Source organism: Antechinus flavipes, chromosome 3, assembly GCF_016432865.1.
Source record: "Antechinus flavipes isolate AdamAnt ecotype Samford, QLD, Australia chromosome 3, AdamAnt_v2, whole genome shotgun sequence".
NCBI lineage: Eukaryota > Metazoa > Chordata > Mammalia > Dasyuromorphia > Dasyuridae > Antechinus > Antechinus flavipes.
The window spans coordinates 565,783,335-565,801,305 of NC_067400.1; the positions used below are offsets into that span (position 1 = coordinate 565,783,335).

The 17,971-nt window shown below is 42.5% G+C and overlaps 1 protein-coding gene and 1 pseudogene across 1 annotated transcript in view; one reads left to right on the forward strand and one right to left on the reverse strand.

Moving 5' to 3' along the window:
• The window catches only part of LOC127555459 (bone morphogenetic protein 8B-like), a 42,799-nt gene extending 37,290 nt beyond the window's left edge, over window positions 1–5,509 (forward strand). Inside the window, exons 6-7 of the mRNA XM_051987755.1 lie at window positions 105–215; window positions 3,845–5,509. Coding sequence (XP_051843715.1) covers window positions 105–215; window positions 3,845–3,994 — 261 coding nt within the window. The 3' untranslated portion in view covers window positions 3,995–5,509. The remainder of the gene's footprint in view (window positions 1–104; window positions 216–3,844) is intronic.
• Window positions 5,510–16,176: 10,667 nt separating this feature from the next.
• LOC127558142 (60S ribosomal protein L34-like) lies at window positions 16,177–16,974 on the reverse strand (annotated as a pseudogene).
• Between the last annotated feature and the right edge of the window lie 997 nt (window positions 16,975–17,971).

Below are 17,971 nucleotides of genomic sequence, written 5' to 3' on the forward strand. Positions count from 1 at the left end.
GGTGTTCAGTTACAAGGAGATGACTTATTCTGATGTAGTCAGTGGGTGGATGGCTGGGGGGATGGACGGGTGACTGGCTAAATAGACATTTTTTCTCTCTCTAGGACTGGGTCATTGCACCTCAAGGCTACTCTGCCTATTACTGTGAGGGGGAGTGTGCCTTCCCACTGGACTCCTGCATGAATGCCACCAACCATGCCATCTTGCAGTCCCTGGTCAGTACCTGCCTTTCCACTCCCAGTGAGCCTGGCTGTTCTGCACGCCTTTAGTTTGGAGATTTGGTTCAGGCTAAAATGACTTTGAAATCTGGGAGGAAAGTGAAAGAGAGACAGGCTGCCACAGCAGCCTTACAAGAAATTTTATAAAAGTAACCCAAGTGAATTAGTCCTTTTTACTTGACTGCCTTGGTGTAAGAGTTTCTAAAATAATCCTCACTGGCAACTTCTTGACTTTGCAAATGTGGGGACTTTATCTGAGATTTGATGAATTTTAATAATAAATAATAAGGAAGAAAGAAAAGAAAGAAGGAAGGGAGGGAGAGGAGGGAGGAGGGAGGGAGGAAGAAAAGAAAGAAAGAAGAAAGAAGGAAGGAAGGAAGGAAGGAAGGAAGGAAGGAAGGAAGAAGGAAGGAAGGAAGGAAGGAAGGAAGGAAGGAAGGAAGAAAAAGGAAGAAAGAAAAAAGGAAGGAAGGAAAAAAGAAAGAAACAAAGAAAGAAGGTAGGGAGGGAGTAAAGGAAAGGAAAAGAAAAAAAGGAAGAAGTATTTATTAAATTCTTGCTCTATACCAGGCATTCAGAATACAAATAGAAGCAAAAAGACTGTCCCTGTCCTCAGAGTTTCCATTCCAACAGGGGCAGATGCATAAACTGGAGAAAGTGGGAGTAAGACCATATTGTTTCCTAGTATGAAACAACATATCCTTTCCTCATTCTCCTGAGACAAAGCTAGCCTACTTCCCAGTTTGCGGGGAGACTTCCTGCAAGCTCTGTCTCAGAAGATGCAAGTGCCAGACCTGGAGTCAGGAAGGCTCATCTCGCTGAATTCAAATCCAGCCTCAGACACTTCCTAGCTGGGTGACCCTGGGCCAGGCACTTAATCCTATTGGCCTCAGTTTCTTTGTAAAATGAGCTGGAGAAGGAAACGGCAGATGCCTTCAGTCTTGTTGTCCAGAAAACCCTAAATGGGGCCACAAAGAGTCGCATTGAACAACAGCAACTTGTTTGCAGCCCTCTGGCCGGCAGATTCCTCGTGTTCCCCGAGCCAGCCCCACTCTGGGCCGGCACCAGCCTCTCAGGCCAAGCGGATCCCCTCCGCCCCGCTGGGCTTGGGCAAGCTCGGAGTTTGCAGCCTTCGCCCCTCTGGTCCTCCCAGCTCGGACCCTGTCAGGCCGCCGAGTTAGTGCAACGTCCAGCAGACTGAGAGCAGCTCGGGGAGAGGGAAGGTCGTTGTCTCTGCAGGAGATGCCCTGAGAGGAGGCCTCCTGTCCGTCTGGGTCACCTCTCCTCCAGGCCCTCTCCTGATGGGGCTGGGGCCTGGCGGAAGGTCGAGGGGCAGAGAGCCTGCCCAGAGCCTCCGTCTGGCCACAGGAGGGGCACCGCCTGCCACTGCCGCCACCACCAGGAGAAGGGTTCCAATGTAAACGGCAACCCAGCCTGCCAGGAGTTTAGAATAAATATTTTCATGCAGGCTGAAAATAATCTGCTCATTCAACCAGAATCTTTTTTAAGGAGAGGACTGGTTTAGGGTTTAGTGTAAAGATCACAGGCTGGACTTATAATCAGGACACCTGAGTTCATGCGTAGGCTGGGCCAGCTGTGACCCGTATGACTTTGGACAGGGCCTCTTCTCTGCCTTGAGCCTCAGTCTGTTCGTCTGTGAAATGGACCCAATAACCCCTCACTTATCTCCCCCTCAGGCTCTGTCTTTACAGAGTGAGGGCCATTGATGTGAAGTTGCCCAACCACAGAAGGTCCTGTCCAGTTGGGGAGAACACCCTCCTTTGGCGACTCCTCCCTGTCCCCTGATGGGACATTTAGCACCGAAGGCTAGTTCTAGTAGGCACTTTATAAATGGTTGATTGACCTATGGCCTCTTTCCTTGACTCATTGACAAGTCGGCCACACTCAGAGGCTGCGCCAGGGCAGGGCAGGTTCTGGGCAAGGCTGGAAGGACTTTGAGAATGAGCCTAATGAGGTCATCGAGCCCAACTTGGCTGGTCGCCAAGAGGTCAGCCTCCTGGTCATCCGGAGGATGACTACATCTAAGACCTACCCGGGCTGGATCTGTGTTGGGGATGGGAGTTCTCAAACTGCTGACTTAGATGTTTTTTTTAAGTATAAAGAAAATACTGGGTTTAAAAAATATTTTATTAACATCTTTGACTGAGATCCCCCTCCATTCTTTATCTGTCCCTCTCTGACAATTTTCCTTTGTGACAAGGAATAAGAAAGGGGGGAAATAAGAATAGAATTCAGAAAAATTAATCGACACATCAGTGACATCCAGCTGTATGTGCAGGGTCCCCAGCCCTGGTCCCAAACTTTGCAGAGATGGGGACGAGACATATTCTTACATCTCTTGGGGGGAGTTGGTCGTTATAATTAAATGGAACACAGGTTTTGGAGGCCGAGGCTCTGGGTGGGACCTTTGACACTTAATATCAAAGTGACCTTTGGCAAGATGCTTGTCTTCTCAAAGCCTCACTTCTGTAAAATAAGCTCTTCTAGTCCTGAATCTACTGCCTTTTATTGTGGTTCACTAACATTTGATCCTTCATCATCCCATTCAGGATTTTCTTGGCTAAGTTACTGAAGTGGTTTACCATTTCCCTCTCCAGATCATTTTACAGATGAGGAAACTGAGGCAAATAAAGTTATGTGACTTTCCTGGAATCAATCACACAGGCAATAAGTGTCTGAGACTAGTTTTGAACTCAGGGAGCTTAGTCCTTCAAGCCCAGCACTCTATCCACTGAGCTACCTATATCCCCTTGAATCTCCTATCTGTGATCCTACTAATAGATAGATTATCTTCTTTTTAAAAGTTTCTGACTAAAGAACTGTATTTTGATTTTTTTTTTTTGTACTTTCCATTGACATGGTTTTAGTCAGTGTTTGTCTTGTTCTGCTGGTGTTGCTTACTTCTTCCTGCATCGGTTCATATAAGTCTTCCTTTGTTTAAGAAGTATTTTTAAGAAAAATTGGGAGCACTTAGTTAGGTAACACAGTGGATAGAGCACCAGCCCTGAAGTCAGGAGGACCTGAGTTCAAATCTGACCTCAGACTCTTAACACTCCTGGTTGTATGACCCTGGGCAAGTCACTTAACCCCAAATGCCTCAGCAAAAAAAAAAAAGAAAGAAAGAAAGAAAAACTGAAAATTTCATGTTTACTACAGAGCCAGGGAGACAATTATACACAATGGCTACAACAATGCAAGTGGAGAGAAGAACAAGAAAATAATGACCGTGGATGCCGGAAAATTAAAGGGATTGAATTTGGCCTCCAAGAAAACATATGAGAAAATACCTCTCTCTGCTCTTATGCAGAAGCGGGGGTCCATGGGTGTGGAACGCTGTATACCATGTACAATTTTTTTTCCATGTGTTGATTAGTTTTACTGAACTTCCTTTCTCTTCCTCTCTTTTATTTTATCCTTTGTTATAACAGATGGCTCTTTGGGGGTAGAGAGGTTGGGAAATGTAAACAACATGAAAACAGAAAAGGATTTATTGGAGGAGGTGGGGAATGTCATCCTTACCTGAATAACCAACCTGGGTCCTCTGGGAGCATGCTGAGCCACTCCTCCCGAGAACGCCAGATCTGCTGAATCCTTTGCCCCCACAGGTGCACCTGATGAAGCCCGACAGCGTCCCCAAGGCCTGTTGTGCCCCCACAAAGCTGAGCGCCACTTCGGTCCTTTATTATGATACCAGCAACAATGTCATTCTCAAGAAACACCGCAATATGGTGGTGAAGTCCTGCGGCTGTCACTGAGACCCCCCCCAAGGACTCACAGCTCATGGAGAAGCCCCAAACCAGTCTGCAGACCGGCGATCCAGAGCACCCTCATCGGGGAGCCTTCTGCCCATCAATAAAGTAATGCAAACCTCCCACTTCCGGATGGATGGATGGATTTCTAACGGGCTGGAAACGGTCCGGAGAGTCCTGATGGCTGCAGGCTCCTAGCTCTGAAAGCCCCATGGTGTGGGGTGGGGGCAGCCATGGCCTTTGGGATCTGCAGGCTCTTGGGTGTGTGGTCCGTGCCGTAAGTATTTAGCCCCTACCAGGTGAGGAGGATCGTCAGCTGGCAGATTTCCACTGATTTAGGAGCCTTAATTAGCGATTGGCGCTGTGGAGGCTGCCGTCGGGCACATGGCCATAGACCATGCTAGATACTCAAATATCCTGCTTCAGCAGCTGCCAGGAGGAGAACAGTGGCTCTCTGTCACCTCGGGGTTCACTGTCAGAGCATCATCTCTTACAGGATCAGAGCTCTAGAGAGGCTCTCCAGCCCAAACCCCTCATCTTATAAATAATTTGCTAGATAAGGGATAATAGGCCCAATATATGCACCTTATGTAACGAGAGCCTTCACTGCACATAGTAATGATCCCATTTGTACAGAGAGCATTTTATAGTTTGCAGAAATCCTAGATGATAGAGAGTGGATCAGCTGTATCCCCATTTTGCAAATGAGGAAACTAAGGCTTAGGCAAAGAATGATTTCTCAGAGTAACTACAAGGTGAGAGGCTGCATCAGGGCTGAACCCAAGTGTCCTGACTCTCAATCCTATGTTCTTCCCACTGTCCCCATAGTATCTCCCTAGTTAATGCAGATAAACTAATTGAATTGCTTCTTCACTTTCTAAACATGCACCAGCCCTGTTTCTTGAAGGCTATTTTAAATTATACAACTTATTTCAACTCAACAAGCATTACTGAGTACCTACTGTGTGCCAAGTGCTGTTTTTATTATGTAATTCACTTCAATTCGCCAAGTATTATTGAATACCTACTGTGTGCCAAGTACAGGGGAGGTTGCACACAAAGAGACAAAATCTCTCAGGTTATATGAAACGATCAGATCAGACACCAGGAAATGCTTTCCATTTCAAAGCTCCCAGTTTCCATGATGCTTTTGGGAAATCTGGGAGATGGGGTCTCCCTTTGGAAGCTTTGTGAAGGTGTCGGGGCTAGTGGATCTCCCTATGACCGACGTCCACAGACTGACCAAGGGTCCTTGTTGTGATGGGATTGGGTTCAAAAGTTCTGTTTTCATTCGGATTAGCAAATTCTTCTAAAATTTCAGAGTCAAAAGGAACCACAGAGGCACATTCCCATACTCTGTGCTCTTGGCAGGTGATCGATTCTTCCAATGTGAGGGGTGAATTATTGGACGAGCCTTGGCAAGATAGTAAAATGCTATTTGTATCGCAAATCTCTGGTCACTCCTATTAATGTTAGAGTTGTATGTAAATAAACAAGGAGGGAAGCGGTATATATATATATGGCTCTGTGTGTGATCATTTGCAAGTCATGAATGACTGTCCTTTCTACTTCAGAGGAAGGTTCCAGGAGTTCTCAGCTCCCAGGCTAGACTGGGGGGTTGGGGAGGGGAGCAGGAGAAAGAAGGAACCTCTACCAGCCTCCATTGAGACCTCCTTTGGACTGATTTTAATCTCAAGAACAAGTTCATTCATGAACTTCAGACAAAGATGGGAACGAACAATACATTTAGAGATGAATAAAGAGATGGGGTGCCCTCTGTTGGTGTCTAGGAGATAGTGCTGCCTCAGGGATGGAGGAGCTAGCCCCTGGATGTCAGGCAGAAAGTCACTTAATAGAATTATAAGGAATCTTAGAGCTACCACCTGCCCCAATCCTCTCCCTTTTTTTATAAGTGGGGAAGCTGAGAAACTTACCCCAGATAGGAAGACTCGAACCCAGCTCCACATCTCCCAGTGTTGCTTCCTTCTCCTCACCCTTCATTGGGTTTTTAAAAGCTGAATAAGAGGGAAAACTAATTGGCACGGTGGATAGAGCACGAGCCCTGAAGGAGGATCTGAGTTCAAATCTAGTCTCAGACACTTAACACTGCCTAACTGTGTGACTCTGGGTGAGTCACTTAACCCCAATTGTCTTAGCAAAATAAATAAATAAAAGCTGAATGGGATTTTAGGGATGATCTAATCCCATGCTCTCCTTTTTACAGAAGACCCTTGGCCCAAAGCCACACAGAATGGGTTAGAATAGTGAGCGGGCTCACATTTGAAGCTCCCCCAAGCCACACTCTTCCCCGAGTATCCCAGCTCACACAGGGACACTGAAGTCACCAGGGAGACTTCCCAGGGGCTCCTGCCTATTGATAGACATTCTCTCTCTGGCTCAGAGAGGATAAACAACAGCCAGTACTCTACAAGGCTGTTTTTTTAATGTTACTTAATGCAAAAAATACAGAGGGGGAAAAAAAGAAATTTCTAAATTCAAGCCCGATTTTTAAGAAGACTGAAATGCTTTTTGTGTTCTATATTTTTTTATCTGAACTACCAATTACCCAATTACCGGTCCCTGTCACTCACAGCGGCCCAGAGGCAGGTGGCTTGGTGACAAATCCAGCCTGACTCATGCTTAGAACCGATGGAAGGGCCGGGCCCTGTTACTGCTGCTCCTTCCTGCTGAATACATTTGTGCCAATGTAGGGGAGGAAGGACTTAAAATGGTTAAAACTGGATATTTCCCTGACTGTCTGTCTTGGTCTTTCTTATTTCTCTCTCCCAGCATTCTTGGTATGTATACACTAATTGGGCCATGGGACGCTCCCTGACAGAATTCAGTCCATTACCGAGCTGGAGGCATTCATCTACAAAGTGGGCAGGGTGGCCTTTGGACCCTCCACTGAGAGGAATAAGAATGAGCCCTAGGGAACCATCCACTCCTTGGTGGCCATTGAGGCAAGAGAGATTCAGGTAGATCAGCCAAGCCTCTAATGCGTCATCTCTAGGCAGGAGCTTCTATGAAAGAGGCTAGACCTCTGCCGGGGAGACGGACTCTCTGCAGGAGCTCATGGAAAGGGTCTTTGTACTCAGCAACTCAGCTTTCTGAGGGATATTCCTGCCAAAGTGTGCCCACGTATAGCAGGGTGACCAGGAAAAGAGTGCTGAATTCAGAGACCCAGGAGGCCGATCACCTGCTAGTCATGGTCCTGCCTCTGCTATTAAAGAGGGCTGAATTAGGAGTCACAGCACATGGCTTCCAATGCCGACCCTCTTAGGAACAAATGACCTTAGACAAGACATTTACGTTCTAGTTCTTAGGTCTTTATCTGTAAAAAGAGTGGGTTTCAGGATAATACACTATGATCAAGTAAGATTTATACCAGGAATGCAGGGCTGGTTCAATATTGGGAAAACTATTAGTATAATTGACCATATTAATAACCAAATTAACAAAACCCATATGATCATGTCAATAGATACAGAAAAAGCATTTGATTAAATTCAACATCCATTCCTATTAAAAAACACCTGAGAGTATAGGAATAAATGGACTTTTCCTTAAAATAATCAGTAGCATCTATTTAAACCATCAGTAAGCATCATATGTAATGGGGATAAACTGGAATCATTCCCAATAAGATCAGGAGTGAAACAAGGTTGCCCACTATCACCATTATTATTCCATATTGTATTAGAAATGCTAGCTTTGGCATAAGAGTTGAGAAAGAGATTAAAGGAATTAGAGTAGGCAACGAGGAAACCAAATTATCACTCTTTGCTGATGATATGATGGTATACTTAAAGAACCCCAGAAATTCTACTAAAAAGTTATTAGAAATAATCCACACCTTTAGCAAAGTTGCAGGATACAAAATAAACCCACACAAGTCATCAGCATTCTTATACATCACTAACAAAATCCAACAATTATAGTTACAAAGTGAAATTCCATTTAAAGTAACTACTCATAGTATAAAATATTTAGGAATCTATCTGCCAAGGGAAAATCAGAAACTATATGAGCAAAACTACAAAACATTTTCCACACAAATTAAGTCTGATCTAACCAATTGGAAAAATATTAAATGCTCTTAGATAGGGCGAGCAAATATAATAAAGATGACAATACTACCTAAACTAATCTATTTATTTAGCACTATACCAATCAGACTCTCAAAAAACTATTTTAATGACCTAGAAAAAATAACAAAATTCATATGGAAAAACAAAAGGTTAAGAATTTCAAGGGAATTAATGAAAAAAAAATCAAATGAAGGTGGCTTAGCTCTACTAGATCAAAAATTATATTATAAAGCATTGGTTACCAAAACCATTTGGTATTGGCTAAGAGAATAGTTGATCAGTGGAATAGATTAGATTCAAAGAACAAAACAGCCAATAACTTTAATAATCTAGTGTTTGACAAACCCAAAGACCCCAGCTTTTGGGATAAGAACTCACTGTTTGACAAAAATTACTGAGAAAATTGGAAATTAGTATAGCAGAAACGAGGTATTGACCCACACTTAACACCATACACCAAGATAAGGTCAAAATGGGTTCATGACCTAGGCATAAAGAATGAGATTATAAATAAATTGGAAGAGCATAGGATAGTTTACCTCTCAGACCTGTGGAAAAGGAAGGAATTTATGACCAAAGAAGAACTAGAGATCATTACTGATCACAAAATAGAAAATAGGAGAGGGGATCGGGGGACAGAGAGGTAAAATTGGAACAAAAGGTTTGTCAATTGTCAATGCTGTAAAATTACCCATGAATATAACTTGCAAATAAAAAGCTATTAGGAAAAAAAAAAAGAAAGAAATTACCAGCAGGATGATTTCAGAAAGGCCTGGAGAGACTTACATGAATTGATGTTGAGTGAAATGAGCAGGACCAAGAGATCATTATATACTTCAACAACAATACTATATGATGATCAATTCTGATGGACATGGCTCTCTTCAACAATAAGATGAACCAAATCAGTTCAATAGAGTAGTAATGAACTGAACCAGCTATACCCAGCGAAAGAACTCTGGGAGAAGACTATGAACCACTACATAGAATTCCCAATCCCTCTATCTTTGTCCACTTGTATTTTTGATTTCCTTCACAGGCTAATTGTACATTATTTCAAAGTCCAATTCTTGTTATACAGCAAATTAACTATTTGGACATGTATACATATATTGTATTTAACTTATACTTTAACATATCTAACATGTATTGGTCAACCTGCCATCTGGGGGAAGGAGTGGGGGGAAGGAGGGGAAAAGTTGGAACAAAAGGATTTGCAACTATCAATGCTGAAAAATTACCTATGCATATATCTTGTAAATAAAAAGCTATTTAAAAATAAAAAAAAAGAGTGGGTTGAGCTGTGTGGGTCTGAGGTCTCTTCTAGCCCTAAATCCAGTATTTTTTGATCCCTGGGTCTCAGTTTCTTCCTTTGTGATGGAACTGAATTGGATTTTCTCTGAGCTCCCTTGTAATTCTGATGTTTACCTAGCTCTGACCTCCTGGGTTCTAAGGGCCCTCCAGCTCTGACATTCTGGGTTCTAAGGGTCCTCCCAGCTCTAACCTCTTGGGTTCTAAGGGCCCTCCAGCTCTGACATTCTGGGTTCTAAGGGTCCTCCCAGCTCTAACCTCTTGGGTTCTAAGGGCCCTCCAGCTCTGACATTCTGGGTTCTTAGGGTCCTCCCAGCTCTGACCTCTTGGGTTCTAAGGGCCCTCCCAGCTCTGACATTATGGGTTTTTTTAAAAAGCTTTTTATTTTCAAAACATGTATAGATAATTTTCAACATTCACCCTTGCAAAATCTTGTGTTCTGAATTTTTTTGTCACTTTTTCCCCCTTACCTCTTGCCCTAGACGGCAAGTTATCCAATATATGTTAAACATGTACAATTTTTCTATACATATTTCCACAATTATCATGACATTCTGTATTCTAAAGCTCCTCCCAGCTCTAACATTTCTATCCTAAGGGCTCTCCCAGCTCTGATGGCCTCTGTTCTAAACCTCCCTCCCACCCCCACCCCCATCTCTAACATTCAGTTCTTGGGACAGGATGCACTTTGGAGAAGCGATGTACAGTTTATGCTTCTTTCTGATCCAACCAAACTCCTCTTAGAAGTAGAGAGACTAGACTATGTCCACCATGCATTTATTAGCTGAGTGAGCAAGAAGCTAGATTAGACCCCACGGCTAGAAATATCAATAATCTCTGAAATAAAAGCATCTCTGCCATGTCACATTTGGAAAGTGCTTCTCACCTACATTTTCACTGGTTCCCACAGTAAGGTAACAATACAGGATGTCACAACTGCCTTAGAGGGAGGGTCTCCAGACCAACCCCTCCAGCATTGCCTCAAAGGCCTGAATGGAGAGTGAGGGAAAGTGTCATTCTTTTTGCAAATGAGATAATAGGCAGCGGAAGTGGGGGGGAGGAACCTCTGGAGCTCCATTCTGGCCCCCAGGAGACTCTATAGTCCCAGAGTTAGGACCGTGGGAGGGCACTTAGTCCAACTGATAAGGAAGAGCCTGCAACCCAGACACCAGGGGTTCTCAACTGAGAACCTGGGAACTTTTATTTTAATCTGTACATAACTGTATTTTGACATAACTAGTTTCCTTTTGTAGTCCTTTGTGTTTTATTTTATTTGCACTGAATACAGTGTTGACTTTCTTTGGAAACTCTGCTTCTCCCTCCTATTACAGGAGTGTTTGGGGGCAAGGATTATATGGGAGCTTGTGATCCTCAGTATAGGGAAATAGGTCCCCCTTGGGGACATTCTTCTTTTTGCTGGGGACTAAGATCTGTGGCTTTCTAGTTTATTTCTTGGGGATCATGAGGTCTACTAAACAGCTGCCATAAACATACTCATTGTCATAACAGGAAATGAGCTGACAAAGTGGTCATTAGGGCAATAATAGCAACTTTGGCATCAAAGGGAGAAGAGGGGCTGTATTCCAATCTAACCTGGCTCTCTAAATAGCCCGAGATGACCTTCAAGGGCCCCTCTGATCTACCAATTCTTGGACATCACATATGGGAGATTTTTCCAGGAGGTAATTCACCTCCATCTTTCATTCACCACCAATCTACAACCAATACGTTGGGAATATGAATCTGCAAGGATCCCTTTAACCTTTCCCGTAACTTTGGAATGACCTTGGCCAGAGCCCAGAGGTACCAGTGAAAGCAAGGATGACTGGGACAGCATTTGCCCATTGCTTATCTCCTGGGCGGCAATAATACCATAGGCTAATAGCATAGGTCGTGAGTCCTGCCACAATGCCAGAATCTTCATGGATGACCATTCCTTCTCTACTTGGCCAGTCTTTGGAGCAGACAATCTATATTGGGTCCTATCAGCCAAACCGAGGTTGAGACAACTTGCCGAAGGTTTAGAACCAGGTTCCCTGTTCATGGGAGAAGGACTGAAGTCCAGGGCTTTTTATACCACTGTATGCTATTTCCCCTCTCCCCTGTCACTATCCCCAGTCTAATCAGCTTTTTCATTGAGAAACATTTATTTCCTTTTAGAACCTTAGATTAATACCTCTATGGAAAGAATACAGATCAAGAATGTTCACTGTTAAACTGGTCCAACCAGTACAGAAAACAATTTGGAACTATGCCCAAAGGCCTAAAAAACTCTGCATCTCTTTTGGCCCAGAAATACTACTACTAGCTCTGTACCCCAAAGAGATCAAAGGAAGAGGACCTAAGAGCACAAAAATATTTATAACAGATCTTTGCATAGTGGCAAATCATTGAAAATTGAGAGAATAGAAGCAGCTAGGTGGCGCAGTGGATAGAGCACCAGCCCTGAAGTCAGGAGGACTTGAGTTCAAATTTGACCTCAGACATTTAACACTTCCTAGCTGTGTGACCCTGGGCAAGTCACTTAACCCCAATTGCCTCAGCAAAAAGAAAGAAAGAAAGAAAGGGAGGAAGGAAGGGAGGAAGGAAGGAAGGAAGGAAGGAAGGAAGGAAGGAAGGAAGGAAGGAAGGAAGGAAGGAAGGAAGGAAGGAAGGAAGGAAGGAAGGAAATTGAAAGGAATACCCATCAATTGGGGAACAGGCGAATAAGTTATGATATATAATTGTGGTGGAATACTATTTGTGCTATAAGAAATGACAAGAGGAATGGTTTCAGAAAAACCTGGTAAGACTTAAATGAACTGATGCAAACTAAAGTGAGCAGAACCCAGAGAACATTGTATACCGTAACTACAATAATACAATGATAATCAACTGTGAAAAATTTCGGTACTCTGATTAAGACAATGAACCAAGACAATCCCCAAGGACCAATGTTAAAAAAAAAAATGCTATCCATCCTCAAGGAGAAAACAGATGAACTCTGTGTCCAGACTGGAGCATACTTTATTCGTTGTCTTTATGTGTCTTGATTTTTATTATTGTTGATGTTTTATAACATAGCTAATATGGAAATGTGTTTTGCATGACTTCACATGTATAAAGAATATCATATTGCTTGCCTTCTCGAGGAATGGAGAAAGTATGGGGGAGGGAGAGAATTTGTAAGTCAAATTTTTCAAAAAAGAAGATTTAAAATTTTTTCTTATATGTAATTGAGAAATGTTTAAAGAAATGAATAAAAATCTATATTTTAAAATGAATGTTAAGAATAAATAAAAAGAACGTTTATAACCCATAGAAAGGAGTTGGTTTTCTGCACATACTAAACCCATCAAACCTCTCAGTTGATCAATAAATATTTATTAAGCACCAATTATGTACCAAATGCAGGACAGCTAGGTGAGTGAGCGAACTGAATTAAAATCCAGCTTCAGATACTTGCTAGCTGTGCAATCCAGGGCAAGTCACTTAACCCCTCCAAAAATAAAAAATATGAGATGGCTGCCCTTAAATGAAGCATCTAGGAGTAGTTCTCTGAAGAGATGGTCACTTTTTACCTTTTCCAACTAGAGGGAGAGAGGAAAGAGCTCCACAGCAGAGGGGGCCGAGAAGAAGTGAATTTCAAGATTGATAAGATTTTGTAGGAAGGTGAATTAGAAACTCAAATACAATCCAGATATGGCTGTTGGACCTAGCATGTAGTAGGCACCTGGTAAATCTTGGCAGAATTGAATTGAGTTAAAAACTGTGCTGTAAAGTAACAATAAAAACTTTCTCTGGAAACTCTCCACAAGTAGTTTGGTTTGCCACGTGCTTCTGCTGATCTAGAGATGCCTTGTGTTCTAACATAGGGACTGGGAGTCGAGGGTTCTTCCACACATGCATATCCAGCAGAACGTCTCATTTGGCCATTGTAGATTTGGCCAAGCCTTGGGTGAAACTGGGCTCCCGGCTCATGAGAGGGGAGACCCACAGGCCGCCAGGTTAGAGCCGAGTCTGGCACCCACTGACCTTCCGCTCCCAAATCACACGTGTGCAGTCTTGCCTTGGAAACTTATTTTAACCAAATATAAATTGAAGGGAGGAGGTGTCTGCACCAGGCAGTCTTTAAAAAGAAAAAGAGAAACCGGAGTGAGCTAAGCCACAGGTTGAGTATTTTGAAACCGCGGCTGTGAGACACAAATGTGGATAGTTGGGAGACCCTGTGCCCCAGTGAAGGCCCTGTGGAAGGCAGGAGACAGAGGAAAGCCAAAGAGCTGTCATCACTGGGGCTGCCCACAGGGTTGGGTAAAGGCAGAGAACCAGAACTTGAACCCAGAGCCTTTGGCTAGAGCCAGAATTTGTTCCACTAAAAGTGACTGCTGTCTGCTTTCGAGCCTAGCATCATCCCTCTACCTCTGTTTGGCAGATATGGATCCAGTATATTCTTCCCTTCTACTCTCAAGCCCAGGCAGGGAAAAAGTGAGAGGATGAGGCAAAAACAAGAATGAGGAGGAGGAGGAGGAGGAGGAGGAAGGCCCCCATCCTCACCGCCTCTCAATAGTAACTCTCCTCAGATCTCTACTGAATCACAGGACTGAAGGCTTGATGGGAGATCACACAGCGTCAGCCCTGTGGGCCATGCAAGAATAATCAGTTCCAATGGACTTGTGATGGAGAGAGCCGTCTGAATCCAGAGAGAAGACTGTGGGACCTGAGGGTAGACCACAACAGAGCATTTTTTCTCTTTTTGTTGTTTGGTTGCGTTTTATTTTCTTTCTCATTTTTTCCCCTGTTGATCTGATTCTTCTTGTGCAGCAAGATAACTGTATAAACATGTATACATATATTGGATTTACATATATTTTTACCATATACCGGATTACTTGCCATCTAGGGGAGGGGATGGGGAGAATTGGAACACAAGGTTTTGCAATGTTGAAAAATTATCCTTGCATATGTTTTGAAAATAAAAAGCTTCAATTAAAAAAAAAAGAATTAAGGAGGCTCACTGGGGATGTGTTAAGGTCACATGTAATTCATAAATGGCGTGACCAAGATTTTGAAACACCTCGAATCTGGGGTCTTTATCCCAGTCAGGCAGGTAGTGAGCGGCAGAGGATCTCCGACTACACTATACCAGTCATGAGATGAGCGGCTCTAAAAGCCCTGGGCAGGACACAACTGGAACACCCAAGTTTTTGGAAGCCTTTCTGTTTCTCAGTAAATTACTTCGGGACGGGACCCCGCCCGGCAGGCGGGCAGTGACAGGTGGTGATTACCCGGGAGATGAGGAAGGCGTTGGCCCATAAGCTGTCCTTGCGCCACCGCTGTTCCCAGAAGCGGCTGGTCCTGGGGACACGGAGAAAGGGAGGCTGATTGATTTGATTTCTGGACCGGGAAGCCTATAATTTGTGTCGTGGGCAGACAGATGCATCACCCCAGAAAGGCTGTCTCCAGTCAAGGTGTGACCCACCCTGCCCCACCAGCCAGGCCCTGAGGAGACAGTTCAAGATCAGAGCCCCTTGAGCATTTCACTCTCCGAATCCAAAGCTTGGCTTCTACAGGAAGAGAGCCTTCATCCACAGCATCAACAAGTGCTGATTGGCCAGTTCCAATGGTCTTGTGATGGAAAGAGCCATCTACATCCAGAGAGGGGATTGTGGGAGCTGAGTGTGAACCACAACAGAGCATTCTCACTTTTTTTGTTGTTCACTTGCAGTTGGTTTTCTTATTCATTGTCGTTCCTTTTTGATCTGATTTTTCTTGTATAGTTTAATAATTGTATAAATATGTATATCATATTTTAATATGTATAACATGTATTGGACTACCAGCTGTCTAGGGGAGGAAGTGGGGGGGAAGGAGGGAGAAATTTGGAACCCAAAGTTTTGCAAGGATCAATGTTGAAAAATTATTCTTGCATATGTTTTGAAAATAAAAAGCTTCAATAAAAAACCTTAAAAACAATAAAATAAAATAAAAAATAAACACTGATTAAATTTCTCTTATATGTCAGGCACTGTGCCAAATAATGGGGGTACAAAGAAAGGCAAAAATACTCCTGTCCTCAAGATTCTCATATTTTAATTTTTTTTTACTATGCTGTATTATATAAATAATTTATTCCATGGATCCATCACGCTAATACCAAATGTTTTTAATGATAAATAATTTGTAATACATTTTGAAATCTGGATTCTCATATTTTAATGATGGAGACAATATTGAATATATGTACATCCTTAGTGTACATACAGATAGGTACAGGGGAGATAGGAAGTGTGTTTTACATGTTAATCCAATTTGCCACATTTTTTCCTTTTTTTCCTTAAAAAAAAATCCTTGGGGACAGTTAGGTGGTGCAGTAGATAGAACATCAGCCCTGAAGTCAGGAGAATCTGAGTTCAAATGTGGTCTCAGATGCTTAACACTTCCTAGCTGTGTGATAACTCCAATTGCCTCAGCAAAAAAAAAAAAAAAAGATAATTAAATCAAATTTTAAAATTTTTTTAAAATTTAAAAATTTAAAAAGAGAAGAATGGAGAGGGAAAAGGAAGACTAGTTCAAATAAAAGATATCAATATAAATCTCTTCAGATAGAGGTGAAGGGAAGCAGCTGCTGCCCCAGAGACATACACTAAGGGCAGGGGCGGATCCCTCAACCCCACCTCATGGGATGCCTTCCTTCATAAAGCAGAAAGAGCCACTTTGAACTCGATTTACAGATTGTAGAGAAGAAAGGGAGCTTGCTTCATTGTCACCACTCGTTGAGCAAAGTAAGAGATTGGACTGGACATGACATGGCCTTCCCCAGGGTCCCATGTATATGGCTGAATCTCAGTCACATGCAGGTCTGGGGAAGGTGCAGGGATCTTAGGGAGCCAAGGAAAGATGCCAAAGTGCTGCCGGAGAATGATAAATGTGAAAATATGTATAGAAGAATTGTACAGGCATATACTAGATTGCTGTCTAGGGAAGGAGAGGAGAAAAACTTAGAACACAGGATTTTGCAAGGGTGAATGTTGGAAATTATCTTTGCATGTATTTTTTGGGGGAAAGCTACTATTTTAAAATTATTTATTATTTTAAAAAAGAAAAAAAAGAAAAGATATTAATTTTTTAAAGTGCTGCAGGGACTACATCCTAGCTGTTACAGACTCTCCAAACATTAAATATGTTCATACTTTCTCAGCTACAAGTCTTTGATCATATCCATACATCTATTTCCTCACATTTTTCTTTATTTTTAAAAAATGTCATTTTTACTTACTTTTTTTTTTTTAACTCTGTGCTTGTGCTTTCAAGACTTTCACAAGTTTTCTTCTTCTCAAGTAGGAAAGCACGCTTGATCCCATCATGGAACATTTAGGATACATGGAGCCACATTAAGGACTTTGAGAACCTCATAAAAACTTTAAGTCTTACTGCACTACTACCTCAAAGTCTTCCTGGGCGCACACCACAGGTTGATTCTGGTGTTTTTCCAACCATCTTGATATAAAGACGAACAATTCTGTTATCTAGGGTTTATGATCACCATGTTTTCTTGGAAACTGTATTGTAGGACAACCTATGGCAATATATTAGACGCTAAACCATTTCTATTTTCTATTAGGTCCTTCACCGGAAAATAACCATACATTTTTCCTCTGCCTAGAAAAGTTTAGCATGGAAGAAACTGAGGGGAAACATAATTTCTGTCTCCAAATACCTGAAAGGTTGTCATGTGAAAGAACAATCAAGCATGTTCTGGTGGGCCTGGAGTCACCCAGATCTGGCACTTCCTAAGTAACTCAGAACAAGTCACCTTCCTCAGTTTCCTCAACTATAAAATGGGGATAGTACTAAATCCTATCTCCCAGGATTATTGTGAAGATCAAATGAGATATTTGTAAAATGTTTATTTAGCACAGTGCATGGCAAACAGTAGGCACTTAATAAATGCTTGTTTCAGACATTCTCCAATTGATAAATGGTCAAAGGATATAAACAATTTTCAGATGATGAAATTGAAACTATTTCTACTCATGTGAAAGAGTGTTCCAAATCACTATTGATCAGAGAAATGCAAATTAAGACAACTCTGAGATACCACTACACACCTGTCAGATTGGCTAAGATGACAAGAAAAAATAATGATGAATGTTGGAGGGGATGTGGGAAAATGGGGACACTGATGCATTGTTGGTGGAACTGTGAACAGATCCAACCATTCTGGAGAGCAATTTGGAATTATGCCCAAAAAGTTATCAAACTGTGCTACCCTTTGACCCAGCAGTGCTACTACTAGGCTTATATCCCAAAAAGATCTTAAAGGAGGGAAAGGGACCCACGTGTGCAAAATGTTTGTGGCAGCCCTTTTTGTAGTGGCCAGAAACTGGAAAATGAATGGATGCCCATCAATTGGAGAAGGGTTGGGTAAATAGAGGTATATGGATGTTATGGAATATTATTGTTCTGTAAGGAATGACCAGCAGGATGAATACAGAGAGGCTTGGAGATGACTTACATGAACTGATGCTGAGTGAGCAGAATCAGGAGATCATTATATACGGCAACAACAATACTATATGATGATCAATTCTGATGGACGTGG